The 22,466-nt window shown below is 38.1% G+C and overlaps 1 protein-coding gene and 1 pseudogene across 1 annotated transcript; both read right to left on the reverse strand.

The window, feature by feature from the left end:
- Window positions 1-6,233: 6,233 nt before the first annotated feature.
- LOC104447256 (probable LRR receptor-like serine/threonine-protein kinase At3g47570) lies at window positions 6,234-7,935 on the reverse strand. The gene is made up of 3 exons (XM_010061018.2): window positions 7,308-7,935; window positions 6,988-7,142; window positions 6,234-6,383 (listed from the first exon to the last, which is right to left on the reverse strand). Exons 1-3 carry the CDS (start codon window positions 7,933-7,935, stop codon window positions 6,234-6,236), a joined length of 933 nt encoding a protein of 310 aa, XP_010059320.2.
- Window positions 7,936-19,580: 11,645 nt separating this feature from the next.
- LOC120293964 lies at window positions 19,581-21,741 on the reverse strand (annotated as a pseudogene).
- Between the last annotated feature and the right edge of the window lie 725 nt (window positions 21,742-22,466).

Here is a 22,466-nt window from a genome sequence, read left to right on the forward strand (position 1 = left end):
CGTGGAGTTCGACCACCTTACCAGTGAGATCAAGCAGCTTCCTAGCAACTTGACTCACTTCCTTCCATCCTCAAGCATCATTTGCCTTAAGCCTCCACAAGTGTGTTGGGTGTTAAAAAAGGTTCGATGCATACTTTTTTTATTGTATATCATCATCACAGGCCAGAAACTTCTTCTACATAAAATCATTAAATTGGAAGGTGCACGTCCCCAGTTCCTTTCACAGTTTTCGGCGTGAAATTTAGACCTCCATATGCATGATCGCGATTGCAATGGAAATAAACCTATTCATCACATTAAGCTAAAGTCCAGAGACCACATTGGACGAATTAAAAATTCATGGACGATATTGCACATTGAGTCACAACTTACATCTTACACCCATCATTAAATGGCCTGAACAACAATCTAATCCAGTAGTAAAAGCAACCGCAGAGAAAGCTTAACAAGATTTTATACAACGGTTCAGTTTCGCGGTTACCTTTCATAAGAACACTCGGAGAAGTGCGTCAAGAAGTTGATTCTCTGAGCGGCTGGATCAGACTACAGTCAATATCACAACGCCATTTGTGCTGAAACTCCCATCAAACGCATGGTGTGCAAGGGATGTTCGTTGAACTCAGCACTCTCATCACTCTCAGTGCGCAAATACCATAACTGGACCGTCTATAGCAACAGAGAACCACCGAAATAGTAGTCATTGCAGCTTGCTCAAATGTTACAGTTGGAAAAAGAACATCGATCATAATAAAGAAAAGCCTCATCATAAGTAGGATAACTCGGAAGCTTGCCTTCGTGGAGTTTCCGTCAAAGTCGGCGGCGGAGGTGAGACCACCGACGGGGCTGACCACTGACGGGGCGTTCACTTGCGGTGGAGGTGACGGAGAGGAGCAAAGCTCAACGTTGAATGCGGGAGTAGGAGTTGTACTCGTTCTAAATTTCTGCATGTTTTTCGGTAATAATAAGACGGGGTGAATCCCTAAACCTTTCAAAGTATACGATGAGGTCCTTGAATTATCATTTTGTACGATTGGGTATTCAAAGCATATGCTTTTTATTCGAATTAGTTCTTCCATTAAAATAAAATTAGAAATGCCGACATTGATAGGCTTCCGAGTGACCACGTCAATACTGACTGAATAAATTTGTTTTGGAAAAATTACCAAAAAAAAAAAAAAAAATTCACAAACATATTGCAATTATATCAATTAAGTTCTAAACCATTTATTTTTACCAATTCAGTCCATATGACCAATTTTGGGTTGCTAACATGGACGCCGTCCGGCCATCGTTAATATGAACAATTTTTAATAATATTTTATTTTTTTCGAATTCTTTTATTTATTTTTTCTTTTTCTTTTTTTTTTCCTCTTTCCTCCAACTAGTCATCAACGATGCTCGGCCTCACACGGCAATGGTGAAGTCAAGCCTCGCCAATAGCTGGCAAGGTTGAGCCTTACTAGTCCTCACCATTGGCCGCTAGCTATCGACAACCGGCTAGAGGAAGGAGGAAAAAAAAAATTAAATTCGAAGAACTAATATATTATTGAAAAATTGTCAACATTAGTGTTGGCACGACGGTGTCCACATCGGTATTGGCCACCTAAAATTGGTTGGATAAACTAAATTGACATAAAAGCAAAAAGATTATGACTAAATTGACATAATTAATCGACAAAAAAAAAAGAATTAACACAATTACAATATGTATATAATTTTTTTAGTAACTTTTTCAATTTGTACTTACATGTGATTTTCAGGTGTTGATTTAATAAAAAACAATCTAAGAGAGAGAGAGAGAAGATGTGGAATGCAGCTGGAGGTGACGGCAACGAGAGGTGCCAAGCTATTGCTCTCCATCTTCGGCGTCGCCCGACCCCGGCAAGGGCTAACTCTAGCTTAGATTGTGCAACCTTAGCTGCGGAACACAGGGTCGCACGACCCAATCGTGTGACAACCTCTAACATTGCCTTCTAACCAAAAAAACTCTCCAGCATCGCCTCGCCTCGCCGGGACATTGTGGCCACCGGTTACGCCTGACTAAGGTTCATCAACCATCTAAGCCTAATTTGGATTTGAGATTCGGTCATGAACTTTTCAAATGTCCTTTTTTATATTTTTGTTAATATTTATTTTGTTGTTTCGAACCGTGCCCATGTCAAAACTAAGAGTCATGCCTGATCTTATTTTTTAAATTTCCTTTGTCAATTTTTAATATTTATTTTTTCAATATTCATCAATTTTCAGTTTTTTTTTTTTAAATGCCGCATAGGACGTCACGTCCCCATTTTATGACGATTCAGTCTTGCCAACATGTCCATAAATTATTGGAAGGAAGGAACAACTCATTTAAAAAAGCACTAGTTTAGAGATTCAATTTTGCATAAAAAAAATTCAGAAATCGCTAATCGGCTAATCTCTTATAAAATATTTAATTTTGATCGCAGAAGTACCTTCTTTTTTCTTTTTTTTTTGGTGAGCAAATATGTATTTTAGTTTTATTTTGTAAACTATAAAACTTTTCACGTCGGCATACCATATATTAGCATCCTTCCGAACATTAAAAATTGGTGGGAACATAATTGACAATTCACATGAACGAGTGGTGATATTATGGGATATTTATATCAATATGTATTGACGTTATAGCAATCTATTTTTCTATCTAACGTTTATTTCACTTGTCAATTCTTGTCCGAATATGAGTCCCATATTGTTTGGGATTTGTCTTGAATTCATGCTGGCATACGCATTAGAAAACTTTTTCCTTTTTTGCATCATTTCACTCCATTTTCGGATTTTCTCTCTACGTTATTATTTTATTTTGCAATCAATGCAAATGCAACATAAATATGTATATATATATATATATATATATATACACACACATGTAATGATATAATTTCTGAAATCAGTCTTTGTAAAAATTTTGCAAGTCTGGCGTAATTTTGGTTGTGTGCTGCAACCGGCCTAGTTGAGAAAATGGTTGAGAGTTATTTTCGAAAAAAGCCAAAGCCAAATACAAGGGTGTCAATAAACCGAATATTGTCAAGCTAGTCAAACATGCATTTCTATAAATAAATAAACAGAGAATATCAAGGGTCATATTCTTCGTCAATAGCGCAATTCAATTCTTGGTTAAAAAAAGAAAAAGAAAAAAAGAGGAGTTCAACCTCGCATTCATTGCACCCCTTCTACACACAGGGATTAGGAACATTGCATTCCACTAGGGCTTGGAATACATTTCATTAGACCATTCATCCATAGGTTGAAAGTTTATATTTTCGACGAAACTGAGAAAATTTACCTTTGACCAAAAACACCGTCGTTTCATCACCCTGCATCATTCTCTTCATTCCATTGCTTCCGCACACCTAATTTAGGGACACTAAAGTTTGGGCCAATAATGAATAATTCAACTGCGGAAGGCTCGAGGAGCTAGTCAACTCCCAAAATCTATGGTTGACTTTTACGACGGAGCCCATTTGGACTTTCCTGGCCCAAACCGGGCCCAGTAAGCATGATTCCACGACATGCTAGCCACCCAGGCCGAGTACAAGATTCAAGAAATACCCTGTTCGCGTGGTAGCATTCGATTCTCGTTCTCTCTCCCTTCACCTATTGCCGTTTAATTTAGCTTTGTAAATGGGCTTTAAGTGTAATGCACGGGTTGAAAGTCAAAGCTATTTGGGGAAATGTAAATTATGTTTGGTTAAAATTTCTTTAGAAATGGACTTTGAGTTGAACGTGTGTTTGGCAAAAAAAAAAAAAAACCTTTACAATGGGCTTATATATATAATGACCAAACCCTTCGCTAGTCCGGCCAAGGGTTTGGTCCTTTTTTAATTTTTTTTTTTTTTTAAAAAAAGCTAATGAATGACGAAATTGGAATTTTGAAAATTGGGCAGGTAGTTTTGGAAAAAAAAAATGAGTTTCAGCATTTGATCAAATGTTGAAAGCCAAAACCTAGTTCTTATTAGTATTAGACCCTCAACCTTTCCCATACTGACTTTGAAGTAAAAGCTCCCTGTTAGCGTTATTGCTCTTGAGGCCACATTCCTTCAATCCGATCGTCAGTCACGACCAGCAGCTGCTCTTCTTCAAGGTACCAACTCGTGTTCTGTTTCTCATGAGGTAAAGCCTAGACCCTTCGCCTCCGCCGAAGTGAAAATCGATCGCCATCGGAGCTGTTTCGATGACCTCAGATTAGCTGTATTGCCTTTGTTTCGGTCGGGCTGTGATTCTCTCACATATCTTAAAGTCTTTCTTCGAGCATACTCGCACCGCGACACACGACAAACAACAAACAATGATCCTAAAGCAGCGAACCGAGGAAGGTTTGGAAATTATACCATTTCCAGTGACTAAAAATTTGAACGATCAAATGTAACTTTAGGGACAAGTGGATCCAATGAGGCCATACATGAGTGCCACATTAGAAAAAGAAAAATTGCACCGCCCATGGTCTTCCTCTCGAGGAAGAGCAGTACGAAGTTTCAAGAATGTCAAGCTTGAGCGGCTGCCATGGCCTCTCCACCTCGAACCTTGGCTTGCCTGACCTTGACCATCGAAACTCACAACCGCCATGACCGCTCTAGCTTGAAGATTGGCTTACTTAAGGGTCTAATTTAGTCCTTCAAAGCTAGCGAGTAGTCGCAAGTTGCCATGGCCAAGCTTCGAATTTGCGGGTGGTCCCAAGCTGCCATGGCCAAGCTTCGAAGCTCACGACTGCCATGACCGCTCTAGCTCAAATCTTGGCTTGACGTATGACCCCGACCTTTGAAGCTCGGGAGTATTCGTAGGCAGCCAAGGCCAAGTTTCGAAGCAGCTTGAAGGTCGAGCTTTGAAGCTCACAGCCGCCATGGCCGCTCAAGCTCAAAGCTTGGCTTGATTGTCTGTCCTCCATCTTCAAACCTCGTGAATGGTCAGGCAACCGCCATCGAGCACCATCGGAGGAGTTTGGCCAAGCAACTGAAGACGGTGAACGCGAGGAATGGTACTTTGCAAAGTATTGGGGAAGCCGATGACTAGTGCAATTTTTTTCTTTTTAGTTTTTAATTTTTTGAAAATGTGGCACAACATCGTCGCCAGCCCTTGGCTAGGCCCAACAACCCTGGCTAACTCTCCCCCCACCGTCATCAGCCCTTCTCAGCGACAGCAAGGAGGCTGCGGCGATGAGGCTATGATGTCATTTGGCAGTTGTATCACTAGAGAATCGTCACGTCAGTAATTTGGTCGGTAATTTGGTTGGATATTCTCACCATTGACTTCGATTTTGGCACTTAAGTGTCACATTCCTAACTTTTAATACTTAAGTATCCGTCTATGTCAAGTTTTGGCACTGCAAATATCCGGTACTCATAGCTTGTGCTTTTGAAATACTATGTTCTTCATACTTGGAAGTACATACATCTCTTTTCACAACAGCATTTTTTATTAAACGCTCCTTTTCGCATTTTTAGAAGTAACTTGCACTATTTTTATTTTCTTTTCGAAGAATAAATGTAGACAACTCTCGTCAAAACAGTGAGTTTGAACGGACACATATTTTGCATTCTAATAGTAATTTAGATGGTGTTTGTTTTGTGAATAGCATCTTCATTAGGTGATTTGCATTTTCCTCTTCTTTTTGAAAACTGTATACATTGCACAACCACATTGATATCATCAGAAAAGTTCATTTTCTTGATAAAGATGAAGCAAACACCTCAAACCTTTGAAGTCACCGATACCTACTGACAACTGAAAAATTTGCAGACCGCTTACAAACATAGACAATATATATCAGTGACTATTAATTTCGCCATGGAATCAGTAACTTTTTAGGATGAAAAGTAATATCCCACCTATTAAAATTAGTAACTTCACCATGTTAATCATCACTTTTAATATATAGGTGAAGTTTGAGCATAATGGCGATCAATAATTTCTTGATGTAGTCAATAATTTCTAATTTTGAAAGTTGCTTATCCATGCGATTAATGAAAATCACAAAGGGACTTTGGATATATCAATGATAAGTTACATCCATACGTGCTTAGTGCTTGCCAAAAACAAGTGATTAACAACTTTCCCGAAATGCTAAAAAAGGATAATTTAAGCAATAAACTCCAGAAATAGCAGTGCTGGAGAATATGCATTTGCAAGTTGTACCTCTAAAGAAACCCAATACAAACAAGCTACATTATTGGAATCGGGTGAGACTGATACTGAAGCACTCTTCAACAATCTTGCTACGCGCACCGACCACCGATACATTTCCTTGGATTGCCGCATACTAGGAGGCTGATACCGAAAGCAACACATCCTAATTCATCCACCTGAGCAAACATATCTCTAGGAACCGAGAGCAATTCCAGACGTCCAAGTACTTCCCTGTCAAGCTGCAGAAACCAAGCTTTTCTTTGAATCAATCCAATAGCTAAGCGATTGCAATTCGTACAAGAAACAATAAAAAAGAAGAAGAAGAAGAAGCAAGGCGTTTTATTTTGGATTTTATAGCACCAAAACAGAGTTATAGTAACCCGACAGTACTCGAGAATGTGCGTTCACATGGCAGGCCTCATGCTACTTTAAATTATGTACAGATAAGAATGGTGGAAGATAACAACTATCATCTTCAAAGAACGATCTTCAGTTATGTGTTTTACCAGTACCTTTGCATTTGCATAAACAGTACAGAATGTATAGCAATGAGGGAAGAGAAACGTTCTAATAAAATTTATGCTATAAACCTGTTGTTCATTTTTGTCCGTGTAAGCCCCTTGTGAAGAGTTTCTCTCTAATTTTTTGCAGCTGATTTGCAGCTCCGCTTATGCTCATCCGTTTTCCAGGCATTTCATCGGAGCAAGCGACTCCAATAGTATATATTGTAACCAAGCACTCTTGAAATATGCCATTGCTTTCGGAGAGCCAATGCTGATGGCTATTGGTGCTTAAATGATTCTCTCTTTCTTGAAGTAGAATGTGATCCGTAATTTCCATCACTCGTTCAGGTAAAGCTTCAGCCACAAAACTATGAAGAGTCAAATTGTCTCTAAATATGTCATCGGTGGGACTCAACCCTGTGAACATCTCCAATAAGAGAATGCCATAACTATAGATATCGCCTTCTCTTGAAACCTCATATCCCATTGCATATTCTGTGACAAATGTAGATCATAGTGTGGGTGAAATTTGAAGTACGAATCACTAAAGCATAATGTAATGGGCATAAGAGGTATCATGCAGCTACCAAACTCACAAAGTGACCCATCAACATTTTTTTTACTTTAAATAAACTTATTTTGTCTGAATGAGAGAATTACCTGGTGGAGCATAACCAATTGTTCCTCTTATGCCCATTGAGCTCATTTGATTAGCTACATTATCAAAGGATGATCCAAGGAGGAACTTAGCCAATCCAAAGTCACCAACATGGGCAACCATGTCAGCATCTAAAAGGATATTGCCAGGCTTTAGATCACAATGAACGATGGGGATGTGGCACTGGTGATGAAGATAATCCAGTGCATAAGCAACACCAATAGCAACATTTATCCTATGAAAGAAATTCAATTTCTGGGTAGGTTCGTTCCTGTGAGATGGTGTTGCGTTTGGGTGTAGCCACCTTTCTAGGCTTCCCTTTTCCATGTACTCATAAACTAAGGCCTTAAAATCATTTTGCTGATAATCAATACCTGAGCAAATTGTCAATATCTTTAGAAGATTTCGATGTCTGATATTCTTTAATGCCTCGCACTCCACCATGAAGCTCTTTAGAGCACCACGATGCACTAAATGAAGAACCTTCACTGCAACGGTTGTACCATTCTCCTCAATTATCCCCTTGTAAACAGAACCAAAGCTTCCAACACCGATCAAATTCATTGAAGAAAAACCATCAGTTGCTTTTAGGAGTGCGCGATAAGATATGTATGGCCACGAATCCTCCATGGAAGTTGAAATCGATTCTTTTACTTTCTTCTTTAACCAACAAAGATACACAAAAACTAGAGTAAGAGTTATTCCAAGAATACCAAAAATAATACAAGCTGACGATACCAATATATGGATTTTTCTGCTCTTGGAGCTTTTGGAGACGCATTCAGGAAGGTGAAATGCCGGCAATCCCCCACAAAGCGCATTGTTCCCAATAATAGAAGTCATGGTAGCATTCTTAAAGACTCCTTCATGCGGTAGCACGCCTTCAAAGCTATTGTAAGACAAATTTAAAAGTTTCAAGGAATGAAATAACACTAAGAATTCTGGAATCTGACCCGACAAATTGTTGCATGAAAGATCTAGTTCTTCAATGCCTCCTAACGATCTAATTGATTGAGGAATGGACCCATTGAAGAAGTTTCCCCCCATCCTCAGAAATGTCAATCCAGTGCAATCCCCTAAACTATTTGGGATTTCACCTACCAACATATTGTCAAAGATTTCCAACTCAGTCAAAGTTCTCAAGTTCCCTACTTCTATGGGTAGAACCCCACTCAGATGGTTACGAGACAAGCCCAGAAAGATTGTTATCGATGAGAGACCTAGGAGCTGTGGGGGTATGGAACCGCTAAGATTGTTACTAGAAAGATCAAGCCACTTTGGAGAGATTGGCACTTCGATAGATGTGAGGAATTTGTCCATGAAAGTTATTATGACCGAGACTTAGTCCAAACAACTTAGTTAAATTTCCTAAAGAAGTCGGGATTATCCCTCTTAGGTTGTTACTGTGTAACTTCAATTTCCCTAGATTTTGTAAATTCCCAACATTTGAGGGGATCTCGCCTGAAAACTTGTTAAAAGCCAAACTTAACACTGTTAGGTTGACTAGATTGCCAATCTCTCGAGGAATATTACCAAACATTAGGTTCTCTGATACAATGAATGACTTGAGAGCACTCGAGAAATTACCTATGCACTTGGGTAATGCCCCGCCGAGTCTATTTTGATCAATTAATAAGACCTTCAATCTAGTGTTGTTTGTCAATGAGTATATGAAGCTCAAGTCTTCAGAATTTCCACTTCCCAACTCATTACCAGAGATGCAAAAATGCCAAAGCTTGGGCATATTTCCGAAAGAAGGCACTTTCCCTGAAAGCTTGTTCTCTTCGACTTGAATTAATTCTAGATTTGTCCAATTGGACATTGAGGGAGGAATTGGTCCCTCAAATTGGTTACCAGCAATGCTAAAATATTGAACATTTGGGAGCATCAAGCCTAAGTCTGCAGGAAGACTCCCAAGCATCTGGTTAAATGTCACATCAAACAAAGCTAGAGAAGAGAGGTTGAGCAACGAGGATGGAATTGTGCCGGACAATCTATTATCTATGAAATTAATAGATAGTAAATTTGTCAGGCAGCCTAGAACTATGGGAATGCTCCCACCCAAGTTATTTTCCCGAGGTCAAGAAGAATCAGTGAAGAAAGGTTTCCGAAGGAGGAAGGCACATTCCCAGAGAGTGCATTTTCATAAAAGGATAAAATTTTTAGCTTTGACAATGAACCAAGTTACGGGGAATTTCTCAGTTAGTTGGTTGGAGTCAATGGAAATAGATGCTAGTTTTGAGCAACCTGACACATTTCTGGGAATTTCTCCAGCCAGTGAATTGTTGTCTAGCTTTAGCAGACGTAGGCGGCGCAACCGCCCGACTTGCGGGGGGATTTCTCCAATGAGACTATTATTTTGGAGATAAATCTCACTCAAGAAGCTTAGATTTCCGATATAAGGAGAGATGGACCCTGAGAATCCTAGTGAGGACAAACTCAGGACCGTGACCCTTTGGTGTCTCAAGCCACACCTTACTCCATACCAATGGCAAAATCTGATGGTGTCATTCCACGAGTCAAGCACCCGATAAGGGTCTTTGATTGCAGCCTTAAATGCGAGAAGTGCGAGCTTGTCAGTTTCATTTGTGGTGGAGGAGACTAGGACAAGGCATGATGCAAGCACAAGATAGAGAAGGAAACAACATGGTTGTAATTGCTCAAAACTAGAGTGCGCAAGTTCCATAGCTCGAGCAGAAGTGGGTAGATATGAAGGGAGGGACCGTAATAGGAAAGGAGAGATGTGGTGAGTGCTTATGCAAATTGCGAAGAGATTTATAAGGAGGTGGAGTTGATGAAGAGCATTTTGAAGAGCCTTTCTAGTTTTCCTTTTTTCATGTCACAGACAAAGCCAAAACAATGGCAAATGAGTAGCTATCGACCATCAACCGCCCGACCTTGGCTCCAGCACTCAACGCATTGGAGAAGTTGCACTACTTTTTCCTCTAGATCATCACAAGTAAATGATGTTGACTTAGTAGCCAGTGTTCCTAACCATTCATTAGTTTTTGCTCAGTCACCTGTTATGATAATACATAGAAATCATAGTGAAAATTCTATACAATTGATCTTTTGAGTTGAGTCTGCTTCAAGCTTGGTGACTATCTTGGTTATATTTACTTTTGGGTTGAGCCCGTTGTACAGGTTGGATCAATCACTAAACGGTGTTCTCGAGGTGGAAAACTGGGGTAAGCTCCACTATTGTAATATTTACTTCAAGAATTTGCACTTGCGCCCGCTAGAGAAATTCAATACACGCAAGTTATATGTTGGGATTGAGTGAGACCGATTATATTGAGACATACTGGGATAATACCTACTATGCACATCAAGCGTGGATGCATATCTTCAAATTGGCGCATTCTAGAAGGTTGAATCCGAAAGTTATGCTACCTTATTCACACACCAAAGCAACGGTATTGCTTATATCTAACCGAACATGGATCTAGGTACAGAGTAATTCCTAACATCCAATTATCTTGCACAACAACTAAGCAATGAAGAGCCACTGCTCCTACTCACATTACAAAACCCAAGCTTTCGTTGAATCAGATTTTTACTAGCTCATTGATTGCAATTCATCTTAATGAGCATCATACAAGTCAAAAGAAAAAAAAAAAGAAGCAAGGGAATTTTATTTGGATTTATTTTAAAATATTGTAACACCAAAATAGAGTTTTAAGTAAACGACAGTAGTCAAGAACCGATGTTCATCACAGGCATATACTAGTTTAAAATACTTATAGATACGGATGGCAAATGATAATCAACTATTATCTTTAAGTAAAAGATCTCTACTTATATATTTTGCCCATAAATTTGCATTTGGGTAAATAAGACTAAATATATAGCAACTAGAGAAGATAAAACTTAATAAATTTTATCATACAATGTATGTAAACCCAATGCAAAGAGTTTTTCCCTAATTTTTTTACAACTGATTTGTAGAGAGAGAGAGAGAGAGAGAGAGAGAGAGTGAAATTTGGTGAAAAGATGTGCTTTAACTAAAATTGATGTGGATATAACCCCGCCCTTTTTGTTAGTATATAAAATAAGATATATGATTTTAATTGTTTCTTTGATAATATTTCATTGTTGTAGAGTTTTGGAAATTTGCTCAATTTTAGTAAGTTTTAGTTTAATATATTTGTTGATATTTGATTCTTGTTTGTAAAAATTAAGATGTGGGTACTAGAATTTTGAAGGGCCATTCTTGTTTTTTCCTTCTTCTTTTTCATATCACGGACAATGCCAAATACAGTGGCAAAGTGAGTAGCTGTCAACCATCAACCACCCGACCTTGGCTCTAGCACTTAACGCATTGGAGAAGTTCCACTACTTTTTCCTTCATACCATCACAAGTAAGCGATATTGACTCAATAGCCAGTCTTCTTAACCATCCATTGGTTTTTGCTCAGTCACCTGTTATGATAATACATAGAAATCATAGTTAAAATTATGTATGGTTGATCTTTTGAGTTGAACCCGCTTCAAGTAGGATAACTATGTTGCTTACATTTACTTTTAGGTTGAGCTCATTGTACAAGTTGGATCAATCACGGCAGTCCAATCCCACAATTTTTAACAGTGCTCTCAATTGGAAAATTAGGGGGAAGCTTGACTATTAGGATGTCGACCTCAAGAATTTGCACCTACACTCACTAGAAAAATCCAATACACATAAGTTACATGATTGGGATTAAGTGAGACCGGTTATATTGAGGCATGCTAGATAATACCAACTATACACATTGAATGTGGATGCATATCTTCAAATTGCCGCAATCTAGAAGGCCAAATCCAAAGCTATACTACCTTATTCACCCACCAAAGCAATGGCATTGCTTGATCTGATTAAACATGGATCTAGGAAGAGAGCAATTTGTAATAATCCAATTATCTTACACTACAACTAAACGATGGAGAGCCACTGTTCCGGTCGCATTACAGAAAACAAGCTTTCATTGAATCAGATTTCCAAAAGCTCATTCATTGCAATTCGTCTTGATGAGCATCATAAAAGTAAAAAGAAAAAAAGAAGCAAGGGAATTTTATTTGGATTTATTTTAAAATACTATGGAAAAGTAATAAAAAAAAAGGCATAAACCTATTGTATTGATATCAATTCATTTATAAAAAATTTTAATTGATCAAATTTAGTCATAAACCTTTTTACACGGTACCAATTAAGTACATCCAACCAATTTTGGCTGGAAATCATTGACGTTAATGTCGGCCGTCCTACGTGACATGTTTTTTTCTTTCTTTTTATTTTTTTCTTTTGAGCTGACTGACAGCGAAGGCAAGGAAACTTTTGTTGGAGAAGAGACTTAAGGCTTCAAGCAAATGACACACCTGGTAAGGCGAAATTGAGCTAGAGCATTGTGATTGCAAGCTGAACAAGAAAGGTGAGGATTCTCTTGGGCAAATGGAGGTCACCTTTGCGAGCTGCACCAAAGGAGATAGCGCGTCGATCTAGACGAGGAGGAGCGAACCCGCGACAGTCGGAGAAGCCATTAGAGAGTGACAATACAACAAGTGAGGAATACAAAACACAGGAAGGCGAAGAAGAGGAGGAGGAGGAGGAGGCCGAACCTAGGAACCGACGGGGAAAAAGATAAACAAAAAAAAAAAAAAAATAGGAATAGTGACCAAGAAGTCTCCGTCTGCCTACACAAATTTGGTCTCAAAACTTTAATTGATCTTCGAGTTTTTTTGAATGGCTTTGTTATTTCTGATAACTGGGAGACAGACCTCGTTACATAATTTAGTCTACCCTGTTGGACGCAAAATTGCGCAACCCCAAGATCTCCATAACCAAAACAAGAACATGCATAATTGAGTAGAAAGATTAATGCACCTATTTTGGGATCCATCGAACATAAAGCGGAAGCAGAAAAAGGATTACCCACATATATCAAGGGGATCCACGCATCAAGTCTTTCTCCTCTATTGCCCTCCGTATCACTGGCTCAATGAGGCGGGCCCCCTCACGTGTAGCGTTAGGTAAACGCCTCTTAGGTGAGGATACATGTGAGAATTAGGGTTAAAGGAGAGACTTGAGCATTATTTATAGAGTTTCTAGCCAGTTCCCCTCATTACGGGCCAGGCTCAACTCAGCCCACACTAGCCAGCCCCATATTAGACTAATTAAGAAACCTTCTATCCCACCTTAGACTAGCCATGTTTTACGGTAACTATAAAAATAGTAAATTACAATATCAATTAATGTAGTCCACATTAGGAAAACTCTTACATTCTCCCACTTGGACTATATTAATTGAAATCGTACCTTATGCGCGCGCATTGGTCCAAAGATAATTCTTAATAGTCAATCATATCCCATAAAGTCTTAAATACCGAATCATTGCGGTAACTGCATGTATACACACAGCCTTCCATGGTCACGAGTGCTCTCAACTTTATTGATATGGATTCAATATGGTAGTATGGCAAATGGATAACATCTCTCATAGAGAGATCCCATTTGTCAGTCACCATTCTCTTACCTTAGGTGTCACAAAAAACTTGTGCCACTAGAGAATGCTTTATGGTTCCAATGAATCCACGTATGACTTGTCCTTATGGCTAATAACCGGATGCCTCTAGCCTTCACTCAAGGTTTATACAATCCCTTGAGACTTTATCGATATGTATTCAACATAATAACAATACATTCAAAAATATTTTATTGAATGCACAAGTTGATACATATTAAACCGTTACAAAGTGTAACGAACACAGATGAAACCTTTATCAGAGTAAAGCCAAAATAGCTCCCACTAAACAACAGCATCTCATGATGCTCCTAGGCCCATGTTAACGATATGTTACTCAAATACACACGAGCGTAGGCCTTTAGTTAATAGATCTGCAATTACATCATCTGTGAAAATATATTATATTAAAACGTCACCTTTCTGTACCGTTTGCTTTTGGTCAAAAATTTTGACTACCATATATTTAGACCCATTGAGACCTCTGTAGTAAATAAATAATATCATAAATTTGTTATCTCAATACAACCGTATGGGTCTATCCATCAAGTTAAAATGATTAACTCCGTCATGAGGTTCTGGAGCCTAATAGCCCAAGTAACATCCTAAAAGAATGTTACTAACACTGCTTACATAGTAGAAGATGACATAAAACTTTATTTACTGCACTTACTGCTAACATAAATATGTATTCCGCTATTGATTGCATGTCATCAGAACAGCCAGCAAAGTTTATATCTAAATACTCTACTAACTGCAAGAATTGAACATGTCTATAAATTAGCATATAATCTCGTCTTCTTTAAGTACCTTAAAACCTTCTTGACAGCAACCCAGTGATCATATCCTGGATTTGACCGATATCTGCCTAGAAGTCCCATCACAAAGACAGCATTTAGTCTAGTGCAAATTCGAGCATACATTATACTTTTAAGTGCACTGACACAAGGTACTCCATTTAATTAGATTTTCTCAATATCTAAATAAGGACAATGTGATAGATTTAGTCCATCACCCTTAACAACAGGAGCAATTCCTAGCTTGCAATAATGTATATTGAATATTTCCAATATACAATCAGCAAATGTCCTCCAAGAAAATCTAATATAATATGGCAAAAACAATTTTTACAGATCTTAGTACAAAGGATATAAGATGTCTCAATGTCACAACTTGTAAGCAAAATATTATATACATAAAGTATGAGAAAAAATAAATTTCCTCCCACTAACCTTGCAATATATTGAATTACTTTGTTCCCAATTGAACAAAATAACAACACTATGAAACTTTAATAATATTATCTGGAAACTTGCTTAAGACTATAAATAAGACTTTTCAGTCTACACACAAGTTTACTTGAAACATTTGTTGCAAAATTCTCCAATTGAATAATATAGATTTTGTATCTATTTGGCGTAACTCCATATATAAATAAATAAATAAATGATCTATTAATGTCGTATTCACTCTGAAAGAATTTTTTTAAAGAAATAGTTATTTCTTCACTATAAACAATCCACCCCTCTTTCAGAGTGAAAACTTTAATTACCAATTTGGCTTTAAATTCCACAATCTTTCTTTGAAATTCTTTTAGTTTTGTACGCCAATTTGCAACTAATAAACTTGGGATCTTTAGACAAGTCAGTAAGTTTCCAAACATGTTTCATAGATTGTATATCGCCTTTTATGGCATTTAATCACATACTTGATTGAGGATAAGAAACAACATTTATTTATGTCGCTAAATCAACCATGTAGTGGATATTATAGTCATGCTCTCACAAATAGACTATAGTTTAATGGAATAACTTATCGTCTTTCCCTAACAAATCTCCTTAATAAAGTTACCACCACTTCATTCTATACTTGAGAGGTTTGAAAAAAAAATTCATCATAAACTATATCAAGAATAGTATCTTGAACCTCAACAAGTTTAATTTATGGTATAGGAGATTCTACAATTGTCTGTACCACGATTGTCTATATAGGCAAAGACAAAGACACAGTGATCTTCCATTACATTATTATCCTTAATAGTCTGAGAGTAGCTATCCTCTACAATTACGTCAAATTGTAGAAATTTTATAGTATGTGATTCCATAATTCTTATACCTTCTTCAATGTCATAAAATCAATACCCTTTTGAACAATCTAGGTAAGATATAAAATAATTTCGAGTGAATCTTTTGTTAGGATTTTCAGGCATAGTAATTAAGTTACCACCCCAGAATCTACCAAGTATTTGACAAATGACCCTTGAAGCTATTTCGCATTGTCATACTTGCCAAAATACTCACGGCCACTGTTAAGCCTGACAACCTTTTAAGACTTTTATCTCGGTCATTTTCCTTAAATAAAAAACTTTTGGAAACAACCTTTTAATCATATACAAGATGTATATGTCATTAGGACTTAAACACAATCTTTGCAGATATGTCCTAATTTCAATATCAGATAATACATAATTTCAAGCAACTAAGGCTTCCATCATCTTATAGCAGTGCAGTCCGCAAGCAAACCTCTTTTCAAGTGTTCCAGAATGGAACGCTTTATGGAAAGTAAGAAAATTCAATTGCTCTTTTCTCAAGCAACAAATCATATGTCTACAACTTAAAATTTGAAGCAGTAAAAACCTCAATAATAATGAAGTTATTAATTACAGAATAGGTGATTGAAAACCAAGCAATATATATAATTAGCATCATGTGAGTACCGTGTAACTTGACGTACAAGTACACATCCAGAGAGTTACACGCATAATCATATAATTACCTTTGGGCAGAATACATGACATGCAGTTGTACACTCCCTACATGATAGCGGTTATGAGAATATATTCCAATTTTTCGTGAATTCATCACCTTTGGGCATATGAATCACTAGAATCAGTCACTCCTCCACCACATTATCATGTATCCCTCCATGAACTAATACACAATCACCTCCTTTGGGAGTATGATTACGCATTAGACCAAGAGACATCCCAATCATCATACGAGATCGAAATTTCTCAAACCCAATCAAGCGTGCCACTTTGGCGGTCACTACTCAATTGAATCATTGAAATTCTCTCATACCAGGGATATAAGCTTTACTCCTCACATACATCATATATATATATGTGTGTGTGTGTGTGTGTGTGTGTGATTTTAACTTTAGTGATAGGGGCATCATATCACCAAAATCACATATCATGTTAATTACATTGCTTTATTCATTAATAAAAAATTAATCATATATATATATATAGCAAACCTGAAAGACAGATTCCAATGAGATCATTGATCACAGTAACACAAGAAACTTCTCATAACAGAGAATAAAACATCTTTTATGCACCCCAATTACATATTACCAGAACAACATAAAAAGAATGCTGATCTATAATATCTCTCACAAATTAACATCAATGGTAATACAGGGTACACCAAATCGACAAGCTTAACAGCTGATCCATTATCACTCATGAGTTCATAAGGCAAAAATGACTCCAAGGCTAACAACTGATTTATTAATCAATTTTAGGTAACAAATATCATTACTTCAACCAGTGGCCTATTAATTGAGTCAAATCAGAAAACCAAATATCTAAAATTTAACAGTAAATACTATTACTCTGCATAAATGTTGTCATACTCCTTAACTATAAAAAAATATTTAATTTGATAAACATTAACAAGTGATCAGATGAGTTCATGTACAATATGCAGTAACTTAATTGACATGCATTACCCATATTCAGCAGATGTGTTAATCAGTACATCAGTTTGGTCACGAGTCTTTAAGTCGTTTATCATTCAAAGATTACCAGTGTGTAAAGGAGTATACTTAAGTAACAAAAGTTTCATAATCTTTATTGTTTCTCATCAGCTCAATACATAGTTCAAATACAATCTCATATGAATTGTATCTCATTAAGTCAGCTTCAGTTCACAATAAAGTTTGATTTTTATTGATGAATCACAAATTTTTATTATGTGATAACATACTAGTAACCCATCACCTGTATTTCCAAAATCACAGAAAATACAAGAAAAATACGCAAAAATACACTAAAAATTCACGTATTTAGGATTCCATATGCAATTTCACATCAATAAAATCATCAAACATATAAAATAAATATACCACAAGATAGGAAATCACCATACGAGTCCAACGCTGCCAACCACGCGCCAAAATAAGCCCCCATGTGCCCGCACGCGCCGCCTGAGTGCGCGGCACGTAGGGCTCACGCGCGGCGCGCGTTCGATGCCCAGGCGGCGCGTGGCCGCACGTGCGGCATCCCCCGGTGACGCGCCGCCGACCCTCTTGCTCGTCTCGTCTCCCCCAATCCAAATTGGTGATTTAATTAATTTTTATTGAACAAAAAGTCTCGAAAATCATAAATTAGGGCAAGATCAATACCAATTAGGGCTAATCCATACAAATTAGGGTAGATCCGTACAAATTATGGTAAATCCATTACAAATTAAGGCAAAATCAATTGCGTTCGAGTTCTAGGGTTATGGTTGCTCTGATACCACATGTTAGACGCAAAATTGCGCAACCCCAAGATCTCCATAACCAGAACAAGAACATGCATAATTGAGTAGAAAGATTAACGCACCTATTTTGGGATCCATCGAACATAAAGCGGAAGCAGAAAAAGGATTACCCACATATATCAAGGGGATCCACGCATCAAGTCATTCTCCTCTATTGCCTTCCGTATCACTGGCTCAATGAGGCGGCCCCCCTCACGTGTAGCGTTAGGTAAACGCCTCTTAGGTGAGGATACATGTGAAAAATAGGGTTAGAGGAGAGACTTGAGCACTATTTATAGAGTTTCCAGTCAGTCCCCCTCATTACGGGCCAGGCTCAACTCGGCCCACACTAGCCAGCCCCATATTAGACTAATTAAGAAACCTTATATCTCACCTTAGACCAGCCCTGTTTTACGGTAACCGTAAAAACAGTAAATTACAATATCAATTAATGTAGTCCACATTAGGAAAACTCTTACATTCCCAATAAATTTCGAACTTCTTTGACAGTACAAGGAGGTTTCAAGTCGCAAATGACTTTCACCTTTGAGGGATCAATCTCAATGCACATACTACTAATGACAACTCCGAGAAACTTTCCAAACTTTGCCCCAAATATGCATTTAGCGGGGTTAAGCCTCGGCTTGAACTTTCGGTGTCTATCAAACGACTTTCTCAAGACTTCAACGTGATTTTCACCTTGTCTCGATTTAATGATCATGTCATCAACATATACTTCAATTTCTTTATGCATCATATCTTGGAACAATGCCACCATAGCTCTTTGATAAGTTGCCTCTATATTTTTCAAGCTAAAGGGCACGATTTTATAACAAAAGGTCCCCATGGGTCAATGAAAGATATCTTAATCTTGTCTTCTTCCTTCATTCGGATTTATTTATAACTAGAGAATCCATCCATAAAAGAGAATAATTCAAATCCTGTCACACTATCAATGAGGACATCGATGTGTGGCACAAGAAAATCATCCTTGGAACTTACTTTGTTCAGGTCGTGGTAATCAACGCATATTTGGATTCCTCCATCTTTCTTCATGAGGTTTTAAATTTCGTCTGTTTACCCAAGCCCATTTGTTAAAGTGTGCCTAGTTATTCATAATGAAGCTCCACGCCCCCACTAAAGACAAAGATAGATCGGACAACTTTCTATTAAAAGAAGGTATGGCCAACTTCTTATGAACCAGAAGCTTATTTTCTGAAATACATGAAAATAAAGTGGAATCGTTGTCAAGCATATAATAAGCATCATGAAATCAGGATATTTGTATCAAAAAGAAAATAATGAGCATCTATGGTGCTGGTAGAAACAGTAACAAGTGGCATCAACTCCTGCCTATGATAATATTCTTATAGCCTTGTCTGCTCCTTTCATTGTTCTCTAATCAATTCCCGCATAAGTTAGCAGCTTCTTTCGCTTTCTCCCAATGCACAAATCCTTCTCCAACTGCCTTCCATCTTTCCTTGTCCAGAGCACATCCATCACGCACCATATCCTCAAATACTCGAGCAGCTTTATCTATATCTCCTTTCCTAAAGAAATATTGAACAAGAGTACTAGAAGTCAAAGCATCAACAGAAATTCCTCTAGCTCACGTGCTTAGGTAAAGCTGATAAGCACGATTTATTTCGCCATGACTAGCAAGGCCTTGAACGACCGCATTGTGGATTCTGACATGAATAGACCAAGTTAAACGATTGGGACAGATTCCTTCTAGTATCATCTCGTCAAGGGAGTTGGCACCCTCCTGAAATTTGCACTTGTCGCAAAAGCCGGCAATGATCTTGCCATAAAGTCCTGCATCTGGTTTCAAGGCCTGAAGCTTCATCCTGTCAAGTGTCTCCAAAGCTTCATAAGCTTTCCCTTCTTTACAGAGCCCATGGATTAAAGTGCTGTAAGTTATCATTTTGGGCCTCGGCCATTTCCTAACCATCATGTCCAAAAGCTCCATCGCTTGAGAAGAACACCCACTCTTGCAAAATCCATTTATTAATGTACTGAAAGTAAAAACATTAGGCTCAATACCTTTGCCCACCACCTGTTCAAACAATCCAAAAGCTTCATCTAAATTCTCATCTAAATTCTCAGATTGACAGAGACCGTGAATCGTGGAAGTGTAGATGATTACACTAGGTGAACAACCTTTTGTCTCCATCTCTTCAAACAGTTTCCTGGCATCACCAATTTTCCCCCATTTACACAATCCATTTATCAAAGTACCATATATATATGAATCTGGAATATATCCACGATTTGGCATCTCATAAAATATCTGAAGGGAAGAATCCATCATTCCACTGTTCTTGCAAAAAGCTTTTATCAAAACATTGAGGGAAGCAACAGTAGGTGATACACCGATCACCCTCGTTTGTTTATAAAATCAAAGAGCTAGTTTCAACTGGTTTTCCTCGACGGGTATATCTAAAATAGTGACATATGACTTGGGTGAAGGTTTGCATTGGAAACACTTCATCCTCTAGAATACCCTCAATGAATCCAGCGGCCCGTGAACCCGCCCACAGCCTCTGCAGATGGAGAGAAATATGTCTTCTGTAAGATTACACTGCTCTTCTTTCATTCTCTGAAGAAGCTTTTCCACTGTCCAGAACTGATTTGCAGAGACCAATTTCGATATGATAAGACTAAAGGCTCATCATGGAAAAAACCATTACTGTGCTCTGCTGTTGCCGAATCAAAGACCAGCATTGCCCACTGTACGTCCCTTTCAACCCTAATAAGCTGCTCTACTTGGGACGTCGTAATTTTATTAGACTATTTGATTCTACTGGTCATCGAAGCTAACTTTGTAGTCTAATCACAGCTCAGGCGAAATTGGAAAATTTGCTGACCTCCCCTCATAAGGAGATGATCCGCATTGGGCTTTAAGCAGAATGAGCCAAATAACAATCATCTAATAACTGTTGCAGTCACCACGAATGTAGCAAATCTGCATCAAACAAAGAATTTTATTTCTCCCACATATAACTTACCAAGACTTTACAGTCAATGAAAGAAGACAAATCTTGTAGACAAGAGGGGAAAAAAAACATATTTCAGCCTAACCAATCTCTTAAAAGGGAGAAACAAGAAGAGGGTGCAATCACAACTCCAAAGATACACGCCTCTTCCACCCATCATCAAATGGCCCGAAAAACAATCTGATCTAGCAATAAAAGCAAATGCAGAGAAAGCTTGAGAAGAAATTTTCATCACGGTTCGCTCTTTGGACTCATTTCTCGTAACAACACTTGAAGAACCGCATCAAGAAGTTGATTTTCTTGGTGGGTTGGGTCGGATTACATCAGTTATCACAATGCCATTCCTCCTGAAACTCCCATCAAACACATGGTGTGCAAGGGATATTTGTCGGACGCAACAAACACCGTCGCCATCAGTGCGCTAAACATCATAGCTGAACCATCGCTAGCAACACAGGACAACCAAAAAGAACGTCGTATCTTGATAAGGAAGCCTAGACACTTTTCGCGACAAGGGGGTTGGATGTGGCCGAGCACCACAGTGAAAAAAGAAAAAAAATACTAAAAAGAAAAAAATTTGCACCATCCATCGTCTTTTCCACGAGGAAAAAAAATACTTTCTCTTCCAGAAAACGAAGCTTCAAGAAGGTCGAGCTTGAGTAGCCACCTCTACAGCTCGAAGCTTGGCTTGTCTGACCTCGGCCTTTGAAGCTCACGGGTGGTCACAAGCCGCCATGGCCAAGCTTCGAAACTCACTTCACATTGATTGCTCTAGCTCAAAGCTTGGCTTGAGGATCTCACCTTGTCCTTCCAAGCTCGCGGGTTTTAAGAGCTATATGATGAACACACATTATGTTGCTGGAAAGTCTGGTGCTGCTGGAGAGTCTGGTATTTCTGAGATCAGAGGAAGTAAAGTGAGAAAGTCTGGTGCTGCTGCTTCGACCAGGAATAAAAAGGATGAAGTCAATAATGAAAGTTGTAGCACGTGTCCAGTGCAGAATCGTTATTTTGTTTTAAGCATGTAACTGTTTACATTCTATTTTTGTTTCTGTTAGTTAGTTTTCTTAGTTAGTTGAACTGTGAAACCGCATCTTGGTGATTCTTTAGATAAACAGCTTGTACTATAAATAAGATTGAAG

The sequence above is a fragment of the Eucalyptus grandis genome, chromosome 5 (genome assembly GCF_016545825.1).
Source record: "Eucalyptus grandis isolate ANBG69807.140 chromosome 5, ASM1654582v1, whole genome shotgun sequence".
NCBI lineage: Eukaryota > Viridiplantae > Streptophyta > Magnoliopsida > Myrtales > Myrtaceae > Eucalyptus > Eucalyptus grandis.